Here is a 23,737-nt window from a genome sequence, read left to right on the forward strand (position 1 = left end):
TGCATTGGATCAGTCTTTCTAGAACAGGCAAGGGCTTTCTAGCCTCACGTCAGCAGCGCTGCATCACCCATAGCCTATAGCCTACATTAAAACAACCAGCGGATGGTGGGCGGGTGCGGTTTTGAAAATTGGTCAAAAAACTTTGGTGCTGATGGATGGCTGATGGATGATAAGTTTTGCTATGCAGTTATGGTTGAAATAATAGCCCATCAGCGCATCTCTAGTGTGTGTGCCTCTCTCTCGCTCGCTCTCTCTCGCTCTCGATCCAGCATGGATTCTAAACTCTGTGGTGGATAGGATCTACAATTAGGTGTTAACAATACTACTACGCTAGGTCGAAGTACTCCCAAGTGCTATTGCGCCACACATTGTAGTTCTCCTGTTTATTCGCTTGGAAAATCGCCACGTTTCATGTTGCGTGGCCGTAGCATTTCTATCAACTACTCGTGCAACTGTATTTAAGTCGGGAAAACGTGGATGTTTTTGATTACTTCTATGCTTAGTTACGGTATAGCCCGCTAGCATAGCAACATGCTAACACAGTCCAGCCGCGCACCAGAGCGTTTGAGTGCACGTACCGACACGGGAGAGGTATGACTTACCTCGTGAAAGTTAAGGTAAGAACATATATTACTACTGACATTGGGTGGCGTGTTCCTTTAAGCCCCAAAGGGGGGAAATGAAGGAGAAATTTTGGATTACTAAAAATTTTTTATATTCTTTGTATGTTTTCTATACATTCAATACTGTGCATCAATTTTGCTTTGTCTGTCATTTGCTCTCTCCATGTCATGATTTTCTAATAAAGGTCATGCGACCCCTATGTCACAAGTTAAGGGTATTCTGCCTTAGGAAGTAATATTAGGAATATCCCGACAGGAACTAGACTATGGCAAGAGAATGCTGAAGGATGTATATGTATTGTATTGACCAATTATCTACTTACTTGGAGTAGCCCCATGACTTGCGTATGGTGCATGGATCACATGCTATGTCCAAGAAGTGTATATGTATTGTTGTATTTCTGCATGTATGAGGATTTTTGGAAAAGACCATTGTACTCATGTGATTTGTATTACCAATGTAATTAACATGTATAAGATGGGGCTTCGCCCTAGAGAACTTTGAGTAGTGTTTCTGGAACATGCTGTTGCTAGTGACCTGCTCCCGGTATCGTGAATAAACCTGCAGTGGTTCCTCACACCTGAGTGTTGCCTGGATATTTTTGACCACAGCACACACACACACTCACATATACACACACCCATACACACACACACTCGCGCCGCACACTCCACCCCCTCCCACAACTTATGATAGTATTATCTTTTCTCTACATATAACCCCAAAACAGAAAAAGTTGGGACATTGTGTAAAATGCAAATAAAAACAGAATGTAATAATGTGCAAGTCTCATAAACCAATATTTATCAGCAAAAAGGACACAGACAATATATCAAATATTGAAAATGAAAATTTGGACTATTTCATGGAAAATATATATTAATTTTGAATTTGATGCCAGCAACATGTTTCAAAAAAAGTTGGGACGGGAGCATGTTTACCACTGTGCTGCCTAAACTCTTCAATTAACAAAATTCCGTAAATGTTTAGGAACTGAGGAGACGAGTTGCTAGAGTTTTGAGAGTGAAATATTGTCCCATTACTCCCTAATATAGGATTGCAGTTCCTCAACAGTATGGGGTACTCTAAGTCATGTTTTTCATTCTATTATGCACCTAATTTGACAAATCTGGACGGCAGACAGGCCATTTTAGCATCTGGTCTCATCATCTATGGAGAAATACTATTTAAATATGTGCAGAATTAATTTTGGCATTGTTTTCCTGAAATATTTAAGGTCTTCCCTGGAAAATACATTGCCTGGATGGGAGTATATGTTGCTCAAAACCTGTGTACATCATTCTGAATTGATTGTGCTTTGCCAAATGTCCAAGATGCCCATGCTGTAGGCACTAATGCTCCTCCACACCATCATAGATGTTGGGTTTTGAACTGAACACTAAAACAAGTTGGATAGGTTGGATATTTGGATAGGTCCTCTCCTCTTTAGCCCAGATGAGTCCATGATTTTCAAAAAGAATGGCAAATTTTGATTGGTCTAAACACAGGACCTTTTTCCATGTTACCTCAGTCCATTTTAGGCCCAGATAAGATGGTGGTATTTTCTGTATCATGTCTCAATACAATGTTGGCTGTTTTGACTGTCACAATTTTGGCTGTAGTTTTTGAATTGAGTATCAAACTGTGCACATAACCAATGGTTATCAGAGGTTTTCCTGAGCCCCAACAATGACAGGTCTGGAAACAGGTCTGGTGTTGATGCAGTGCCATCTGAGTTCCAAAAGACCACGGCCATCCAATTTGTTTTACAGCTCTTTCCCTTGTTTGCAAAGATTTCTCTGGATTCTCTGAATGTTCTAATTATATTATGTCCTGTAGATGATGAACTCCCCAAATACTTCACAATTGCATCTTAAGAAACATTACAATTACATTGTTTCATCATTTGTGCACACAGGTTTACACAGAGTGATGAATACCCCTAAATCTTTACTTCTAAGGGACCCTGCCACTCTGGGATGCTCTTTTTCATACCCAATCGTGTTGCCAGTTACCTTAAAGGTGCCCTGCCACACAAAACCGTTTTTACTTGCATTTTTTTTAACATGTTAGGTCTATATGTGTTTGTGCTATGTCGTGAATGTGAAAATAAACAGCTTCCTCCTTTGTCAGCTCTAGCCACTGAAAAGAAAAAGCAGAGAAATTAGGCCAATTGCAAAAGCTCTTCAGATTGACGTGAGCTTTGATGATTGATTGATGAGCTCATTACTATTCATGAGCTCGCCCAGTTGAGACCATGCCCACAAAATTCGTTTAGCTCTGTGACTGTTTTAGTAGGCCTATGCAAGGATGGCTGAATGTAAACGGGCTATGCACGAATAGAACTTCAACAATGCATTTTGCCCAAGAACCCAGACTTGAGGATCATGGCTTCAGTTTAATTTTGTGGAACAATGCTATAGGCTTTGCAAAAAGGTTGCTGTTGAAGCCTGGAGCAGTATGGAATGGAAATGGAAATCTATTTATTTGAACCAGGGACAGTGCACAAAATAACATTTATCCTGGGATCCAGGAAAATATGTCTTGGGCCAGGTTGTAGCAGCAATTGCTAATTTGCACCTGTAGTCCCTGGGCAAGTATAAAAACATAAAATAAAATAACAGTAATATAAATAAATTACATAGGACTAAAGATGATGTGATGGCCATAGTTTTTAACAAACAAGCAGTCTTAGAATAGAAAACATGGACGCCAGCAGCCCACTTACACTCTCTTACCCCCCTCCCCAGCATACACATATAACTAAAGCCTGTTTAGTATTATCCAGCTCCACACACAGACACACACACACAACACCCCCCCCCACACACACACACACACAAACACCCATACAACATCTTAAAAATGTGTGCAAACTTGTCTACTTAACATCCACCTCTTAGTCAAGCATGAAAAGGTATGAGAATTTGTACATAATATGTATTCTGTGGGGAGGGCATTTCACTGTCTCATGGCCACACATGAGAAAGAGGAACTCCCAAATTTGGTTATACGACAAGGGATGCTACACTCCCCCCTTGTGACACGTCGTGTAGTTCGCTCAGAATTTTCAGAGCAGAGTGTTACAAACTTTTTCAAAGGGGGAGCAGTAGCACTGTAAACTATTTTATGTAGTTAAGACACATTTGAGTGTTTCATTAGATTTTCAAAACTCAATAAACTATATTTGGCCAGTATATGACAGTGATGATAATGGCGTGTCTTTTTGTCATGGATTTTAAGGCAGTTTTTGTACAAAGATTCTAAAGGTTTTATCACTGTTTTACTTGCCTGAGACCAGGATGTGATGCAGTATAGAAGGTGAGGGATGATCATTGCTTGTAAGTATGTACTAGATGCCTCAGTGCTAAGAGAATTTCTTATATTTTTAAAATTTGCTAAATTAAATTTCAGTGTGCTGCACAATTTTTTAACATGATCTTTAAAAGTAAGATTAGAATCAAGAGTTACTCCCAAATATTTAAATTTCTCTACATGTTTTATGTTTTGTTGATTTACTGAAATTTTGGGATAGGTCTTGGGTTTAGATCCAATGGTAAAGAACATAGATACAGTCTTTTCAACATTCAACGTAAGGCATGAATCCTGTAACCAGTCAGTAACCCTGCTCATAACACTTGTTAGCTTTTTTGCCACATCTGTTGCACTTCTCCCATGGACATACAAAACAGTGTCATCAGCATACATAATAATATTTATGCTCTTGCAAACGGAAGGCAGGTCATTAATATACAAGCAAAAGAGCAGAGGGCCTAGAATTGACCCCTGTGGCACTCCCATGGTAGTGGCAAGTGATGTAGATAATGTGCCATTTACTTGCACACATTGAGTTCGGCTACTTAAATAGGACTTTATCCAATTTTGGACATTTGAGGAGATCTCATACTTTGCAAGTTTATGAATCAGTACTTCATGACTCACTGTGTCAAAGGCTTTATGTAGATCAAGGAAGACTGCTCCCACCACTCCTCCTTGATCTAGGCTAGATTTAATTTCCTCCAGAAAGTAGCAGCATGCGGTTTCAGTGGAGTGTTTTTTCCTGAAGCCGAATTGCATAGGATGTAACAAGGACTTGGAGTCCAGATGAGCAATTAGTTGTTCTGCTACTACCTTTTCAATAACCTTAGACACAGCTGGGAGAATACTGATGGGTCGGTAGTTTGAGACCACTTGAGTATCCCCAGATTTGTGCACCGGGGTGATAATAGCAGGTTTAAGAACACTGGGGAAAATATTCTCACTAAAGGATTTATTTATGATCATGGCTAGAGGTATCATAATTGATGTTTTGCATTGTTTTAAAAAAGCTGTATCCCAACCAAATATGTCTTTAGCTTTGCTATTTGTTAAAAGTGAAATTACCTTTTCCACTTTCTCTGAGTTTATTGGGAAAAACTTGAAAGCGGAGACATCACAGGTTGATGGTTGTGGGAGTTGAGTTTTGGGAAAGCTTAAACTCAGCTCTTGTACTGAATTTATGAAATATTCGTTAAAACATTTCCCAACAATCTGCCCGTCATCCTGGATATGGCCATCTATCAATAGTTTTAACTGTCTATTTACAGATTTTTCCTTTCCAAGTATCTTATCAATGCTCCTCCAGAGCTTTTTAGAGTTTCCCTTTGCCTCGCTGATAATATTGAGGAAAAAGTTTGCTCTAGCTTTTCTAATTTGTTGTGTGACTTTATTTCTTAAACTTTTAAAAATGAGATGATCAGTATTTAATTTTGATTTTAAAAATGTTTTCAGAGCAGCATCTCTCTTTTTCATTAACTCCCAGAGAGCTGTATTGAACCAGGGTAAATTATGTTTCCTATTTGTTTTCTTGCCCCTTGTTTTGGTGTATTTTAGTAGAATGTCTTTAATGGTAGACATTAAATCAGTGCAGGCTGACTCACAGGGTATACTACCAATAGTCTCATGCCAGTTTACCTGTTTTATTTCATTTTCAATGAGAACCATGTCTTTTTGTGGAATAAAAGGCATTGTTAAGGCTGCACAATTAATCGAATTTTAATCACGATCACGATTTTGGCTTCCCACGATCAAATTTGCGTGATCGAGCGATATTTCAAATGCGTGCTCTACCCATAGAACCAACCTGGCAACCCATAGAACGCTCCGCTACAAAACAAATCAAACGCTCCTTAAACCTGTCTGACCATGTGCCTTCATGCAGCCTACCAATGACAGCTGTTCCCTGCACTGCTCAGCCTGATGCACTGTGGACTAGTGACATTATGTTAACTATTAGTAGGCTAGTTAGACTATACAATAAACGACGGTCAAAAATCAAATGTGTGGCACAGCAGAAGGCCAAGAGCTTGTCCCTCGAAGCGGATCATCCATTGTTCGAAAATATTTCGGATTTCAGGCAAGTTAAGTTAACCAAAAATATAAGCAGAGCAGGGCTCTCAACTCATACCGTGAAACACATTACATGACGTAAACCCCACATTTTTTATCACGTTAACTTTTAGTTCTTGTTTGCTTCCTCCGATAGCCTATACTGTAATAAGAGTTGAGCTAACGACGGGATCCGTGAATTTTATTCATGTATTTTATAAGCTACATGTGCAACCTACAATGCATATGCGTTTCAAGACACAGCCTACTCAAAACGAGTGAACAATAATGACAATGTAGCCTACACGTCAGTGTTTTACATATCAACGAATGACTAAAGCAGGGGTGTCCAAACTGCGGCCAGCCATGCACTTCAATCCGGCCCGCCGAGCATTTATTAGTTTATTATTGGCCGCTCGCTATTTTTTTCCAGCGATAGACGACGTTGTGGTTAACTTTAGGCTACTGCAAACTGCTTTACACTCTTCTTAGAGAACGTTTACAATGTCAATGTCAAAACAGCTTGTCACATCGAGATACATAGTATCTCCATTGCAGCAGATCTAACTACGTAATGCTAGTCCATTTAATTGGGGACGCATTTGAGCGTGGGAGAGAGGGCGATGGCAACAGTAGTTCCCACTACTGACCATTTATAAACTGTGAAAGGGCACAGCCATAGGCACAGCACTAGCCATAGGCTATATTTGAGTGGAGCTGGCAAAGAGTGACAGTGCACCATTTATAAATGAATTAAACAGCATCAAATTAACAGTATTTCTTAAGAAATTAATTTTCTACAACAAAATTATTTTGTCATTTAAATAATACAAAACATTATTATTATTATTATTATTATTATTATTATTTGTGTGTGGCCCGCTGGCCAATTTTCAAAATCCAATGTGGCCCTTCAGTCAAAAAGTTTCGACACCCCTGGACTAACGATTACAGTAAACTCATGAACACGAAGCAGAGTTTAAGTGGCTAATGGGGAGCGTTGGGAGGATTCCCGGTGGGCGTTTTCCCAATTATTAACAAAGTAGCACACACAAAACATTTGTTTGGAAGTTTGGAAGTCGCAGTCAAATCTATATTTGCAGTAATTTAGGGGAGCAAATGTGAGGGGAAGAATTTGGGTGAGCCAGATAGCAAGTCCAATATGTTTAGGGAAAAAATATTTTTGTCACTAAAATTAATTAATAATCGTGATAAATAATCGTGATCTCAATATTGATCAAAATAATCGTGATTATCATTTTGGTCATAATCGTGCAGCCCTAGGCATTGGCTTTCCTCTCATTGAGCTTTGATCTTTAAAACGTGTTTTTGATAGTTTTCTAGCAGCCAGAGTAAGATTATGATCTGATAATCCAGTGACAAGATTATAGATCTTTTTAATTCTCTCTGGTTTATTTGTAAAAATTAGGTCTAGCAGTGTTTGGGAAGACTTTGTAATTATTGTGGGCATATGGACCATCTGTGTCATCTGAAAAGCGTTGGCAACCTCTTTAAGTTTTTTCCTACGAGTTTTGTCTTGCCAATTTAGATTAAAATCACCCATAAGAATAATTTCCATTTTTTCATGTTGTTTAAGTATGACGTTTAGAGAATCGAAAAATTCATTTGAAGCGGTAGGCTACCGTCGCAGCAGTCTACGACCAGTGCCCGTAAGTAAAATGTTATTGTCAACTCAAGGAAGTGCTACAGGTTTAATGAACTCGCTAGCCTAGCAGGTTTTATTTATGCACATTTGGACAATACTAGCACTCGCTAGCCAAGCAAAGTTCATGCCATGAAGCTAAAATTAGTTGATAACAGCTACCATCGCGGCAGTCTACGGCCAGTGCAGTCCGTAACTAAAACGTTATTGTCAACTCAAGAAAGTCTTATGTTATACAGGTTTAATGCACTCGTTAGCCTAGCAGGTTTTATTTATGCACATTTGGACAATGCTAGCACTCGCTAGCCAACAGGGTAGGAATTTCACGGCGGCCACGACGGCCATGGCCGTCGTAGCCCCTTGCATTGGCCGTGAAGCCCCTTTGAAAATCATAGGTTTACAGGCCACGGTGGCCTTGGTGCCCCCTTCTTTCAATATTCTGCTTTGTGTCCTACTAATAGCAATTTTTATTTAGCCTGTGGCCTGTCAAAATAATCTTAGCATTCACAGCGCAAATTAATTTAGTCTTTTACGCAGTGGAGAAAGTGACAGCGCAAGAAAGAAAGTGCGTCCAAATTCACCCATTCTCAGTTGAACTACTCGCGAAGTAGCCTATTCATCACACAGACATCACAAGTATCACATGAAAGAGCTTTTTCTCAGCTTTTAAACGATGTTAGCCGATAATTGCTGTATTGAACAGTTCGCGAGAAAAGTAAATAATATAATTCAATTTAATCATACATTCTACTGAAGCTTTTGCGTCCATGATCTCCCTACCCATTCATCTCGGTGGAATACTTCACGAACCCTTCTTTTAACACATGACAAACCACATATCACAATAAACAGCAGACCTTACCGAACACAAAGGTGTAAAGCAGTCCCCTGTATAGTTAGCCGTTCCAGAGAAATCCAGTTGAATTTGCAGTAAATTTCGACATGCATGGATGTCTCCAAATTTGGGCTTTAAGTTTTACAATGTGTTTAAATTGTTCCACATGATTTCATAACGGGCCAAATACAAAATAAATGTTACAAATATTGCCTAGATATTGGTAAATCAGAGGACAGCTGACTAAGAGTTTGTGAAAGTAGTAGCCTTTATGATCACAAAATGCTAAGCATGCATCTAGGCTATTTGAATTTCTTAAAGCTGAGCTGTGCTTAAATTTAAATTGTTCAATACATGAATTTTAATAGCAGGCCAAATATAAAATAAATTGTATATATAGCCTAGATATCTGTTTTTATTAGATGATCAGATGATTTACAGTTATATGTAATATGTCATGTTTCATGTTTTTGTAATGTTTCATACAGTGATGCAGTTCTACTGCAGTGAATAGGCTAAATACAACTTTGATCATTTGTATAGCCTACTACTGTATAGTTAACTTTGGCCTTGGTGCCCTGACATGTGGCCTTTGTGCCCCCCACCAAATATGCCCAACTGAAGGCCAAGTGGCCTTGCCCCCAGTATGGTGAAATTCCAAGCCTGCTAGCCAAGCTAAGTTCATGCCATGAAGCTAAAATTAGTTGATAACGGCTGTCATGTTATGGAGGAAACCTACTAGCTGTTAGCCAATTAGAGTCAAGCAGCTTAGCTCGTTGAATATTAATGAGAACTGGTGCAAATCGAGTCTTTATGCAGGCTTTCAATACCACGCTAGAATGGCTATGTTTTCCACAAAAAATGTTACAGAGTCCATGGTAGAACTTCAGACATTACCACAAAGTAATGAAATACATGTGCAGGGCATCTTTAATTAGTTGTGAAATATTCCTCCTTTTGTTTTCTTTATCATTACACAACTTTTCCAGCATTTTGTTAGCCCCGTCCCAACTTTTTTTGAAACATGTTGCTGGTATCAAATTCAAAATTAACATATATTTTCCCTGAAATAGTCAAATTTGTTATTTTCAACATTTGATATGTTGTCTGTGTCCTTTTTGCAACAAAATATGAATTTAAGTAAGTTGCAGATTATTACATTGTGTTTTTATTCACATTTTACACAACGTCCCAACTTTTTCTGTTTTGGGGTTGTATATGCTATTTGTATTCTGTCGCAGCAGCAAGTAGGCTAGATCAGTTACTTATCTTGCACAGCTGCACTGTAAAACTCTGAGCAAGACGTTTAATTTAAATCTCTCATTTAAATCTCACACTGCTATCAGTGTGGCTATGATAAGTAATACACAGTGTTTCAAACAAAAAGTGCATTCTCTGTTGGGATAGTGATGACAAACAAACTGAGAGGGATGAATGGCAGAAGCAGGGTTTCCCTTTATCTCTTTATAGTGCAGTCTAATTTATGATAGTGCTCGGTTATGGACTTGCACTGAGTTGATTCGTTTGTCGCCTACCAACCGGATAGCCTGTTGCATTTAGCCACCTGCAACAAGGGTTGCTTGCTAATAAAACAAATGAAGTGGCAACTGAAATATAACGTGTTTAAGTTATAAGGATTATAATTCAAGTAATATAAGTTATAATTCAAGGATTCATAGATTATAGGAAATAGCTTTAAACATAACCAAATTAAATTAACTTTAAATGGACACATGGTAAACACAATTCAAAAGAACTCAAAGGACAAACTGGAAGCCTCATTTATCTTAAGCAAAGCTTCATGTCTAGACCACAGTTAATGAACCAGACATGGTCGTTTGTATCTTGAAGTTCCTATAGGCTATGTGACAAACTTTATGTGCCTAAATATCTTCACCCTTCAAGTATGCTGCTAATGAGGAAACAGAGTTGTTACTTAGACAAGGTAAACCTCTCCCCACTGTGGAATGAAGAAGGGGATGCTACAAGGAAGGGAATTCAAACACACCCAACCATCGTTTGAGGTCATTGTGGTTTATCTCTTTACCTGTGTGCGTCTTCACACAAGGAGGGCTTCACACAAGGGCTGATGCTTCAGCAATAGCCACACTGAAATACTGTGAGCTTCATTGAACACGGCTGTTCTCATGTTAGCTGATTGTGATTAGTTTAGGCCATTACTGGCTAATTATCAGTTCAGTCAGGACCACTTTGTCCAGATAGTTTGTTAGTATTTCCATAAAGTTTCATTTGACGGTATGGTTCTGTTCTGGGAGCCCCCTGCTCTTCCATGTGCAAACATGGAAAGCCTAAGGCAGAGGGAGCAGCAATGGGCTCTATATGCATGACTCCCATTTTGGATTGACTTCCTCCTGGGCATTCAACTTCTTGTTTACGCTGTACACAATAGGCTATGACAGAAAATGACATTTTAGAACATTTTAAACTTTTCCCGTTTGCTGGAGGGAGTGGCACACAACATTTTTAAAGTCCTTCTACATTACCGTGACAAGGTCCTGAAGACAATGACTATAGAAAACTGCCATATGTGCCAATGTATTAATGTAAACAGGAGGTTGATACGCCAGTACAAGTGAATCCAAAATGGAGTCGTGCATAGGGTGTAGAACAGACCGGGCATCGATGACAACAAGTAGACATTGATAAGTCAGATGTATGAGGAGATGGGGTGGAGGTGGGTTGCAAAAAGACTTGCAGAGAAAGTGGGAAAAGTAGGCAGGCTGAATGATCTCCACCAATATAAGAGTGAGTGATCAGCTGATCAATCCACTGAACAGTTAGCTAAGTTGCTGGGCGTGACTCCATGGTCTGCCTGAACTAACAATATGCTCCATTTATTCATTATACTAAACTTGTGTGTAGTATCTACTTTTTTTCAGTATGCTTTCAGTTGTAGCTTCTTACTTGTGAATGCTGACACAGTGACTGGCGAACTCCGCCAATCCTTCTCTGTGACTGAGGCAACACTGAAGGTGTACTCTGTCCCAGGTTTCAACTTCTCCACTTCAGCACTGTTGGAGTTGGTGGTCCTGGTCTCTGCCTGTTCTCCATCGGTGTAGAAGCTGAGCTCAAAGATGTCTATCCCCTCTGGTGGGTCCCAAATAAGAACAGCAAAGTGGGTGCTGATGCTCTGTACGGTCAGGTCACCTGGAGCTGGAACATCTGCAGACAATCATACTGTTGTTTTCATAAATCTACATTGTCCATTGAAGGGCATACAAAACACATACAGTAATAACATCGCAGTTCTGAATCTATTTTATGTGCAGCAAGGGTGATCTTAAAATAAACTGTGAGTACAAGTATTCTGTGGTTGTCCGCTGGCTATTTAGCTAACCTAGTTGTAGTTTAAGAAAAAAAAGTCCCAACCAATGCTTTAAGAAAACTTTTATTATGACATGAGTGAAGACTTTTTCATGATCATCATACAATTGTCTTTTTTTGTTTGTTTGCTTGTGTTTGATTAAGTTTTATGTTTGCTTTATTCAACATGTGCAACTTCTGAGCAGACAAAGTCTAACGTCCTGTCTGCATCTGTAATTTCATCCTGAGTTATATCATATATTAAGTGAGGCAATAATTACCATCTGTTAGTACACAACTGTCTTTGTTGTCATCTTCTAATGACTGATGCCTCAAAGATGTGCATAAGCAAGACTCATCATCTTCAAAGAAATCACTGGCATCCTCAAATGCCTGTAAGAAAGACAAAAACAACACTATCAAAACAAATGAAAACCACTATGTCTGATGTCTAGAAATGTTGGATCTTGTCAGAATTTGAATCTGGTTGCATGCTATTTGGATTTGATAATGGGTCGTGTTTCAACCTAGCCTGGAAGTCAAATTTAGCCTACCCAGCTCACAAAATCTGAGGATGTCAAATGCTAAACATTGCTAAACATCTTGCTTCTCCAGCGGCAGCCATTTTGTTGTAAACACAATGAACTCAAGCACGCTCAGGTGCTGTGGATGACTACTTCACTATTGCCCATCTGTCCATCATCTTATAAAGCCCGTCCAAACAATTGGATTGGCCCAAAAACATCTTAATCACCCTCAAATTTTGTGGGCGGGATAAATTCGAACTGGCTCCCAGGCGAGGAATATACTGTATGGGTAGTTTCACAATCAGGGTGTGTGCTTGACACTTTTCATATAATAGATAGATAGATAGATAGATACTTTATTGATCCCCAAGGGGAAATTCAATGTCTCAGTAGCATACAGACATCACACACATTCACTAAGAGCAGAAAAAAGTAATTAAAAGTATATAATATAAAAAACACAACTATAGCAATAAGGACAGTAAAAGATAAAGAATATACTAAACTAGAATTGCGGTTCCGAGGAACTGCAAGAGTGGGTTTGATCTGGGGCACGGAACTCGGCCTCATCCAAGGATTCCAACGGTACCTCATTTATGAAAATCGGGCACACGGATCAAAAGTTATCTGCATCAACGCAACATCCAATAAGCTAAAACACATAAATAACGTGGTTGCTATGCTGGTTGCTAGGGCAATCATGCTGGTTGCTCAGGTGGTCGATAGGTTAGAAGGCCAGTGCCTCCTGAGAGGCCTGAAGGGTCAGTTCTGAGGTTGTTGACTGCTGAAACCGAAAAATGGACTGCATTTTCTTAAAAGACAGTGTGACTGAAGTGCGGGCAGTTTGCACAGAAATGTACGATTTTTCCCACCCTCATCGACCTTGTCATAAAACTTGTTTAAATGATCACACGACGCCTCCTTGCTGCTTTGTCGTCTACATCAGCCTTTCTCAAACTTCTTTGACCTGAGGCCCAGTCAAGGCATACTTTGGGGTCATAGGGCCCACCTACATGAACCCACCCCCTACTCCCACCCCCCATCAAATTGTAATATCATCACAATTATTATTTTTTTTATACTATATTGCTATACATGCACTTCAAAACAGTCAATGTTTAAAGTGCTAAGATTGTTCACAAAAGTTTGTGAAAGCATGCACATCAGAGTACTGCTTTACTAATGTAAAATATAATTAGGCCTACACTAGTTTCATTGTTTTTGCATTGTTGCATGATTGATATGCTATTTAATTACATTTCATTTGAATGCCTGAATGTAAGAATTCAGGAAACACAATACCAGCTTTTAACATTTATGTTGTTTACAAGTTTATGTAAATCACATAACACATGAACTGTTTACATACTACTGATAGCCCATTACTGTACACAATAGATTAGTATCTTCAAATAGTCAAGGTTGTTGACTGCTGAAACCGAAAAATGGACTGCATTTTCTTAAAAGACAATGTGACTGAAGTGCGGGCAAAGTTTGCACAGAAATGTACGATTTTTCCCACCCTCATCGACCTTGTCATAAAACTTGTTTAAATGATCACACGACGCCTCCTTGCTGCTTTGTCGTCTACATCAGCCTTTCTCAAACTTCTTTGACCTGAGGCCCAGTCAAGGCATACTTTGGGGTCATAGGGCCCACCTACATGAACCCACCCCCTCCTCCCACCCCCCATCAAATTGTAATATCATCACAATTATTATTATTTTTATACTATATTGCTATACATGCACTTCAAAACAGTCAATGTTTAAAGTGCTAAGATTGTTCACAAAAGTTTGTGAAAGCATGCACATCAGAGTACTGCTTTACTAATGTAAAATATAATTAGGCCTACACTAGTTTCATTGTTTTTGCATTGTTGCATGATTGATATGCTATTTAATTAAATTTCATTTGAATGCCTGAATGTAAGAATTCAGGAAACACAATACCAGCTTTTAACATTTATGTTGTTTACTAGTTTATGTAAATCACATAACACATGAACTGTTTACATACTACTGATAGCCCATTACTGTACACAATAATACTGTGCCCATTCATTAACATTAAACATCAGGCGTCTTGTTTACACATTTAAACCATATTTGCACTTCGAAATTCGCTTCCAAATTGTAGTAACTACATCTACGAAGTCTAAGGAAGATATCTATGAACATACTACATGGTTAAGATACATTTTGACAGAACTACAGACTTCGTGAAAGTAGCCTAGTAGCCCTACATAAAAGGCTCAATTAACTTCATTGCAAAATCGCGGTTGGTCTGTTTACACACTAAAACCATATTTACACTTCGAAATTCGCTTCCAAATTGTAGTAACTACATCTACGAAGTCTAAGGAAGATAATCATGTAGTCTGTTCATAGATAAGATACATTTTGACAGAACTACAGACTTCGTGAAAGTAGCCTAGTAGCCCTACATAAAAGGCTCCATTAACTTCATTGCAAAATCGCGGTTGGTCTGTTTACACACTAAAACCATATTTACACTTCGAAATTCGCTTCCAAATTGTAGTAACTACATCTACGAAGTCTAAGGAAGATAAAACTGTAGTCTGTTCAACGATAAGATACATTTTGACAGAACTACAGACTTCGTGAAAGTAGCCTAGTAGCCCTACATAAAAGGCTCCATTAACTTCTTTGCAAAATCGCGGTTGGTCTGTTTACACACTAAAACCATATTTACACTTCGAAATTCGCTTCCAAATTGTAGTAACTACATCTACGAAGTCTAAGGAAGATAAAACTGTAGTCTGTTCAACGATAAGATACATTTTGACAGAACTACAGACCTCGTAAAAGTAGTACCTAAAATTAGTGTGATAAATGGCCATCACGTAGCCTAAAGCATATAGTAGGGATGGGTCGCTCGACACACAGTCCCGACACACGTCTCGAGCTTGCGAAACACTAGTGCTTCGAAACACCGCTTCGGAGCCTATCTTGAAATGAGGTTGTCACGTGACCTATTGAAACGAAGCTTCGTTACCTCACTGATACGTCATGCAGGTCTCAAAACACAGCACAGACTCACCCAAATAGGTAAACTGTTAATGCATTAAATAATTATATACATAATGTCTAACATAAGTCTGTGTATCCCCCATCTTCATGCTCTGGCCAGTATATATCAGGCTCTTATGGGCACATCTGTTCCACATGAATGTAACTTTAGCCAGTATGCTAGGCTATATGTAGCCTACATTAGTAGCCTAAACAACATCAAGAATAGTGCCTATGAAGGAGCTTTTAGCTCGGTTGACTGCACGCTCGACTCCCGATCCGGGATGATAGCCTACTGTTCGCGGGTTCAAGTCCGACGGGTGCAGGCAGATACTAAAGTTCATATTTTTAAACGTACATTTTCCAAAGCTGGTGATGTCTTCCGTAAAAAGAGCCGATTAAGCGCCAGCACAGCAGAATAAATCATATTCTGAAATAAAAACATTTGTATTCGAGTATTCGTGCATTTCTGCAAATTCATGCATGTCTGTAATGTTGGTGTAGGGATTTTTATTGACCACCAGATGGCGTTGTGGAGTAGTGTGTCAAAAGCTTCGAAGCATCAAACCAGTTTGGCTGTAGAAGCGCCACTGTTTCAAAAGCCTCGCTTGGCACATCCCTAGCATATAGCACTAGCATATGACAACAGCAAATAGCTAACGTTTACGTTAGCCTAACTTACTTATCGTTGACGTTGACCCGACACGTTTATAAGTTAGACCATAGACTGATAAGGACGTCCATCAAAATTCCGTGTGTATCCTGTGTATCTTTCGTGCTGCTATCCTGTTGCCTTTTCCCTGTTGTTCCGGCAACAAGGTTTTTACGCGATATTTGCCACATCCCAGAGAGTTGTTCTTTGGTGGGTCAGGTGACGAGCCGTCGAATCACAGCACAGCACCCAGAATGCATTGCAACACACCGTCTAGAAGGGACTCAGCGTTAGGTCGGCTTTAAATAGCATACAGAACCTATAGTAAGATAACGTTGTCTGTAAGCTCCACAGATCGTGGCAAGACAATTGAATTGATTGAGGACTTCTTGCTGGGCAACGATGAGTAACTTGATTAGTAATGCTGCGTGGAGATGCATGATATCTGTATGAAAGTGTGTTTCTCAATGTAATAATCTATACAACTGTACACATGACTAAGTTCAAATGGAGCTAGCTGGGTATAGGACTGGGCTGAATGGATTGGTGAAATACTTTATTTATTTTTTTAATGACCTATATGAACATGGTTTGGCTTTAAAAAAAAGAGGAGACAGCGCGAAGTGCTGGCAAGGCATTGAACTGGGCTTCATTCAAGGATTCCAACGGTACCTCATTCATGAAAATCGGACATACTGGTCAAAAGTTACATGCACACACCTTCATATACACAGACAGCCCAGCCCAGCCCATCAGAGCTCTGCCAGGTGGCTTAGAACTCTTCCAGGTGCAAGCTTAAGCAATTAGAGCTGTGATGTCACAATCGAAATTTGAATTTTGAACATTCCGCCATTCATTTCAATGGGCCCAAAAAACGCAGAAAAACGGGAATACCGCGAAAACGACAAGGGCCAGCGACACGAAATTAACAAGCAAGTTACACCGGTTCGGGCCTGAATTTTTGGAGTTCGAACCGCGTCGATAGCTCAAACGGTCTAGGAGCAGTAGTTCGGCCAAAAAGTGGGTGAACAGGAATAATAAATAAACTAGAATTGCGGTTCCGAGGAACTGCAAGAGTGGGTTTGATCAGGGGCATGGAACTCGGCCTTATCCAAGGATTCCAACGGTACCTCATTTATGAAAATCGGACATACGGGTCAAAAGTTACATGCACACACCTTCATATACACAGACAGCCCAGCCCAGCCCATTATAGCTCTGCCAGGTGGCTTAGAACTCTTCCAGGTGCAAGCTTAAGCAATTAGAGCTGTGATGTCACAATCGAAATTTGAATTCTGAACATTCCGCCATGCATTTCAATGGGCCCAAAAAACGCAGAAAAACGGGAATACCGCGAAAACGACAAGGGCCAGCGACACGAAATCAACAAGCAAGTTACACCGGTTCGGGCCTGAATTTTTGGAGTTCGAACCGCGTCGATAGCTCAAACGGTCTAGGAGCAGTAGTTCGGCCAAAAAGTGGGTGAACAGGAATAATAAATAACTAGAATTGCGGTTCCGAGGAACTGCAAGAGTGGGTTTGATCAGAAGCATGGAACTCGGCCTCATCCAAGGATTCCAACGGTACCTCATTTATGAAAATCGGACATACGGGTCAAAAGTTACATGAACACACCTTCATATACACAGACAGCCCAGCCCAGCCAATTAGAGCTCTGCCAGGTGGCTTAGAACTCTTCCAGGTGCAAGCTTAAGCAATTAGAGCTGTGATGTCACAATCGAAATTTGAATTCTGAACATTCCGCCATTCATTTCAATGGGCCCAAAAAACGCAGAAAAACGGGAATACCGCGAAAACGACAAGGGCCAGCGACACGAAATTAACAAGCAAGTTACACCGGTTCGGGCCTGAATTTTTGGAGTTCGAACCGCGTTGATAGCTCAAACGGTCTAGGAGCAGTAGTTCGGCCAAAAAGTGGGTGAAAAGGAATAATAAATAAATAAATAAAGTAAACTTAAGAAGAACAATAGTGGGCTTGCTCCGCAAGCCCACAGCATGGCTTTGCCATGCTGTGGTCTTGCTGGATCAAACCCACTAATAACTAGAATTGCGGTTCCGAGGAACTGCAAGAGTGGGTTTGATCTGGGGCACGGAACTCGGCCTCATCCAAGGATTCCAACGGTACCTCATTTATGAAAATCGGGCACATGGATCAAAAGTTATCTGCATCAACGCAACATCCAATAAGCTAAAACGCATAAATAACGTGGTTGCTATGCTGGTTGCTAGGGCAATCATGCTGGTTGCTCAGGTGGTCGCTAGGTTAGAAGGCCAGTGCCTCCTGAGAGGCCTGAAGGGTCAGTTCTGAGGTTGTTGACTGCTGAAACCGAAAAATGGACTGCATTTTCTTAAAAGACAATGTGACTGAAGTGCGGGCAAAGTTTGCACAGAAATGTAAGATTTTTCCCACCCTCATCGACCTTGTCATAAAACTTGTTTAAATGATCACACGACGCCTCCTTGCTGCTTTGTCGTCTACATCAGCCTTTCTCAAACTTCTTTGACCTGAGGCCCAGTCAAGGCATACTTTGGGGTCAAAGGGCCCACCTACATGAACCCACCCCCTCCTCCCACCCCCCATCAAATTGTAATATCATCACAATTATTATTTTTTTTATACTATATTGCTATACATGCACTTCAAAACAGTCAATGTTTAAAGTGCTAAGATTGTTCACAAAAGTTTGTGAAAGCATGCACATCAGAGTACTGCTTTACTAATGTAAAATATAATTAGGCCTACACTAGTTTCATTGTTTTTGCATTGTTGCATGATTGATATGCTATTTAATTAAATTTCATTTGAATGCCTGAATGTAAGAATTCAGGAAACACAATACCAGCTTTTAACATTTATGTTGTTTACTAGTTTATGTAAATCACATAACACATGAACTGTTTACATACTACTGATAGCCCATTACTGTACACAATAATACTGTGCCCATTCATTAACATTAAACATCAGGCGTCTTGTTTACACATTTAAACCATATTTGCACTTCGAAATTCGCTTCCAAATTGTAGTAACTACATCTACGAAGTCTAAGGAAGATATCTATGAACATACTACATGGTTAAGATACATTTTGACAGAACTACAGACTTCGTGAAAGTAGCCTAGTAGCCCTACATAAAAGGCTCCATTAACTTCATTGCAAAATCGCGGTTGGTCTGTTTACACACTAAAACCATATTTACACTTCGAAATTCGCTTCCAAATTGTAGTAACTACATCTACGAAGTCTAAGGAAGATAATCATGTAGTCTGTTCATAGATAAGATAAATTGTGACAGAACTACAGACTTCATGAAAGTAGCCTAGTAGCCCTACATAAAAGGCTCCATTAACTTCATTGCAAAATCGCGGTTGGTCTGTTTACACACTAAAACCATATTTACACTTCGAAATTCGCTTCCAAATTGTAGTAACTACATCTACGAAGTCTAAGGAAGATAATCATGTAGTCTGTTCAACGATAAGACACATTTTGACAGAACTACAGACCTCGTAAAAGTAGTACCTAAAATGAGTGTGATAAATGGCCATCACGTAGCCTAAAGCATATAGCACTAGCATATGACAACAGCAAATAGCTAACGTTTACGTTAGCCTAACTTACTTATCGTTGACGTTGACCCGTTGACGTTGACGTTCTTTTTAATAAACTGCCTGTAGACTTACACAGTTCTGAATGCTTAGGTTTACATGTAGATACCCTCATTATGCTACGGTGTAAGTGTGTTGCTATTTGGAGCCTTGGTAGCTATTTATTTTTACTACGTTTAGTTCAAGTGCTCTGGTTCAAGCATCGTTGTGTTTGGTGGGTCAGGTGACGAGCCGTCGGATCACAGCACAGCACCCAGAATGCATTGCAACACACCGGCTTAAAGGGACTCATCGTTAGGTCGGCTTTAAATAGCATACAGAACCTATAGCACTATAACGTTGTCTGTAAGCTCCACAGATCGTGGCAAGACAATTGAATTGATTGTGGACTTCTTGCCGGGCAATGATGAGTAATTTAACATGATTAGTAATGATGCGTTGTTGTGCATAATATCTGTATGAAAGTGTGTTTCTCAATGTAATAATCTATACAACTGTACACATAACAAACTTTAAATGGAGCTAGCTGGGCATAGGATTGGGAAAATACTTTTATTTATTTATTTTTTTAATGACCTATATGAACATGGTTTGGCTGCTGGCAAGGCATTGAACTGGGCTGAATGGATTTGGAAAATATATATATATATATATATATATTTTTTTTTTTAAATGACCTGTATCAACATGGATTGGCTTTAAAAAAAAGATGAGACAGCGCTTCGCGCTGTCTCATCTTTTTTTACATTACCTTTACACTTAGTGCTGGCAAGGCATTGAACTGGGCTTCATTCGAGGATTCCAACGGTACCTCATTCATGAAAATCGGACATACGGGTCAAAAGTTACATGCACACACCTTCATATACACAGACAGCCCAGCCCAGCCCATTATAGCTCTGCCAGGTGGCTTAGAACTCTTCCAGGTGCAAGCTTAAGCAATTAGAGCTGTGATGTCACAATCGAATTAGAATCCTTGAACATTCCGCCATTCATTTCAATGGGGCCCAAAAACGCCGAAAAACGGGAATACCGCGAAAACGACAAGGGCCAGCGACACAAAATCAACAAGCAAGTTACACCGGTTCGGGCCTGAATTTTTGGAGTTCGAACCGCGTCGATAGCTCAAACGGTCTAGGAGCAGTAGTTCGGCCAAAAAGTGGGTGAAAAGGAATAATAAATAAAGTAAACTTAAGAAGAACAATAGTGGGCTTGCTCCGCAAGCCCACAGCATGGCTTTCAGCCATGCTGTGGTCTTGCTGGATCAAACCCACTAATAATAAGAAAACTTAAGAAGAACAATAGTGGACACCGCAAGCCCACAGCATGGCAAAGCTGTGCTTGCCATGCTGTGGGCTTGCTGGATCAAACCCACTAATAAAGTAAACTTAAGAAGAACAATAGTGCAGCATGGCAAAGCTGTGCTTGCCATGCTGTGGGCTTGCTGGATCAAACCCACTAAATACAAATTATACTAAATAACACTAAATATAAATCAAGTCTAAAAACAGTATCCACATAGTGGGTGATTAATCATGAGGTGCTTGCAATGACTGAGGCAGGGACTGAGCCTGTGATTCTCTGTGCATAGTAAGGTAAGGTGCTCTGTGTGAGTGAGTGTTATGGTGCTGGTGCAAATGAGTAAGTCCAACAGTGCAACAGTGCAAGAATAAAGTCTAGAGACCAGCATAAAATAAATATGGAGAGTAAGAGAGTAGGCAAGGTAATATAAAAAAAACTATAGAAAAAACGATATATTTATACATATATATAACTATATTAAGAAAAGGTATAAGTGTGGCCACAATCCGGCTGTGGGATGGAGGGAGGGGTTATGCATATGTGCTAATATAGCTCACAAACAGTGAGGCAGTAAGACAGTAAGACAGAGAAGTCTATCTCTCTTCCCTTAAGTGAAGCATTGAACAGTTCAATGGCCCTGGGGACAAATGACTTCCTCAGTCTGTCTGTTGTGCAAGGCAGTGAGTGAAGTCTCCAGCTGATCAGGCTCTTCTGCTTTACAATAGTGCTGTGGAGTGGATGACACTCATTGTCCAAAATGTTGATCAGTTTGTTCAGGGTCCTTTTGTCAGATATTGAAGTGATGCACTCCAGTTCAGCTCCCACTACAGAGCCAGCTTTCCTTACCAGCCTGTCAAGTCGCCCGTAATATGTTGTTATTAATGGCTAGACTTACAGTAGGAGCACCTTGACAACTGGAAAAAAGAACGGTAAAAATACAATTTCTTGGCACAAAAATGCACCTTTCAGTTATTTTTATCCACAAATTGGTGTTTCATTTTGAAATCTAAACCACTTACATAACTCATACTAGCAAAATTGTACTATGGACAAACATTTACCACATTAGGCCATTTTGTTGTAACAAATGCAATGAGAAAAAGTTTAGTGAACATAATGTTAACAATCAATGTTGTACTGTAAGTAAAGGTAAAAATTCTGTCCAACAGAAATTTGACATGAGCCTTAGAAAGAGCTCAACTCACTGACCCCATTTGGCAGAGGGTATACTGTACCTCTGCTATAGTTCATACCAAGCAACAGCCTCCCAAACACATGCCCAGAACCAATTTGAACATTAGAAGCATGTATGATTCTGGAAAATCACCCTAAACTTAACCACCAAAGTTTTTTGTCAAACGCTGTCCACTCCAGCACATGAAAATATGCCATACAAATTCCACATATGTTGCCACATGTTATTTTTCTTACAATACATAGATGGTGATACCATAAGGAACAATAATAAACCATACAAAGAGTTCGCACCAATATTTAACCTCATACTAATGGTAAGAAGTTGCCTTTGTTTCTGATGTCCACTCCAGCACATTTCAAGTGTAGTGTTTAGCAAAGCCATAGTCAGGATATTTCAAATACCGAGGTCAGAGGCAGCGCTAGAAATTTTGGGCATCCCAAAATACTAGGGTGTTCATCCGAACCCTCCCACCCAATTTTTTTTTTGTTGAAAAATTAACCCTTTAAATTATGACTTATGGTGAATTTCTTGGAAAAGAATAGCATAAATCACGCTCATTTAGCAAAGTAGCCTACATAGGCCTATGCAAGACTAAACCATAAGGAGGGCTGAAATATAAAGGGTATCATGATCATTTTACCAACAATGACAGAGAACATAGATTCATAGATTTAAATGCACCTGTATATCCCAAGAGCCCTTTAAAAAATGCAATGAATTCATTTAAAAAATAAAAACAAGAAAAAATAAAATAAATAAAACAAATCAAGAGCCTTTTCATAAATTGGCTTTGGATATTTATACTGGACCTTGCTCTGTTATTAAGAATGCTCTGCTTCTCATCATAGCAAATGTTGCATTTATAATTTGCAGGGTCATAGGCTGCAGAGCTTGTAGACTACTGTACCTTTTGACTCAGTGAATGTCACATCTTGACTCTCACTCACTTGAGAGGGCCCTTCACCTATCATTTCCTTCTCTCCTCCTCCTCTTTCTTCTCAACTGCCTGATTTCTATTTCCTGTCTCCTGCGTTCGATTTCTTAAAACAATAAGTGTCTAAATTACTGACCAATAATTGATGTCATGTTTGGGCCATGAGATAATATCCATCATAGCATTAATTATCCATCCTATATAAAAATAATATAGCTTAATTTTCAGTGCAGGTTAACTGCATCTCCACTGAATTTCAGCATAACATTTTCATTACAGGTTAGCATCTCATTGGAGCCCTACTGCATCTTTATTGTATTCAAACATTACCTTTCTCACCTTCCCTACTTCTCTTTGTCTGCTCATCTTCTGCTAGCTTTCCAAACATTAACTTTTTTCGCAGCCTTTGTTCAGGTCAGGTGAATTAATATTACTGGCAGAAATGAACAAATCGTCAAGTTTATTTATTTTGGACAACGGATTTGTGGGTATTGAAGTTTATGTTAACTGGGTTGCATTCTTTAATTAGTTTAGGACACATTCCTTGATAGCCGAGACGCCTCTACTTTCTACGTTTTTTTTTTAAGTTGGCAAAAGTTGATCAACTAGCCAACTAGCTCCGCTGGTGAGAAAATGCATGGGACTCAT

The 23,737-nt window shown here is 39.5% G+C and overlaps 1 protein-coding gene across 2 annotated transcripts in view; it reads right to left on the reverse strand.

Moving 5' to 3' along the window:
* LOC143127222 (interferon-induced very large GTPase 1-like) overlaps positions 1-23,737 on the reverse strand; it is a 44,108-nt gene that overhangs the window by 17,374 nt on the left and 2,997 nt on the right. For both annotated transcript variants that reach the window (XM_076288566.1, XM_076288567.1), the window contains 2 exons: positions 12,095-12,206; positions 11,415-11,672 (listed from right to left, as the gene is read on the reverse strand). In XM_076288566.1, coding sequence (XP_076144681.1) covers positions 11,415-11,672; positions 12,095-12,206 — 370 coding nt within the window. The remainder of the gene's footprint in view (positions 1-11,414; positions 11,673-12,094; positions 12,207-23,737) is intronic.

This window comes from Alosa pseudoharengus, unplaced genomic scaffold (assembly GCF_046254945.1).
Source record: "Alosa pseudoharengus isolate Yale_2024_CS ecotype anadromous, Long Island Sound unplaced genomic scaffold, YU_APseudo_1.1 YU_APseudo_1.1_scf_17, whole genome shotgun sequence".
Classification (NCBI taxonomy): Eukaryota; Metazoa; Chordata; class Actinopteri; order Clupeiformes; family Clupeidae; genus Alosa; species Alosa pseudoharengus.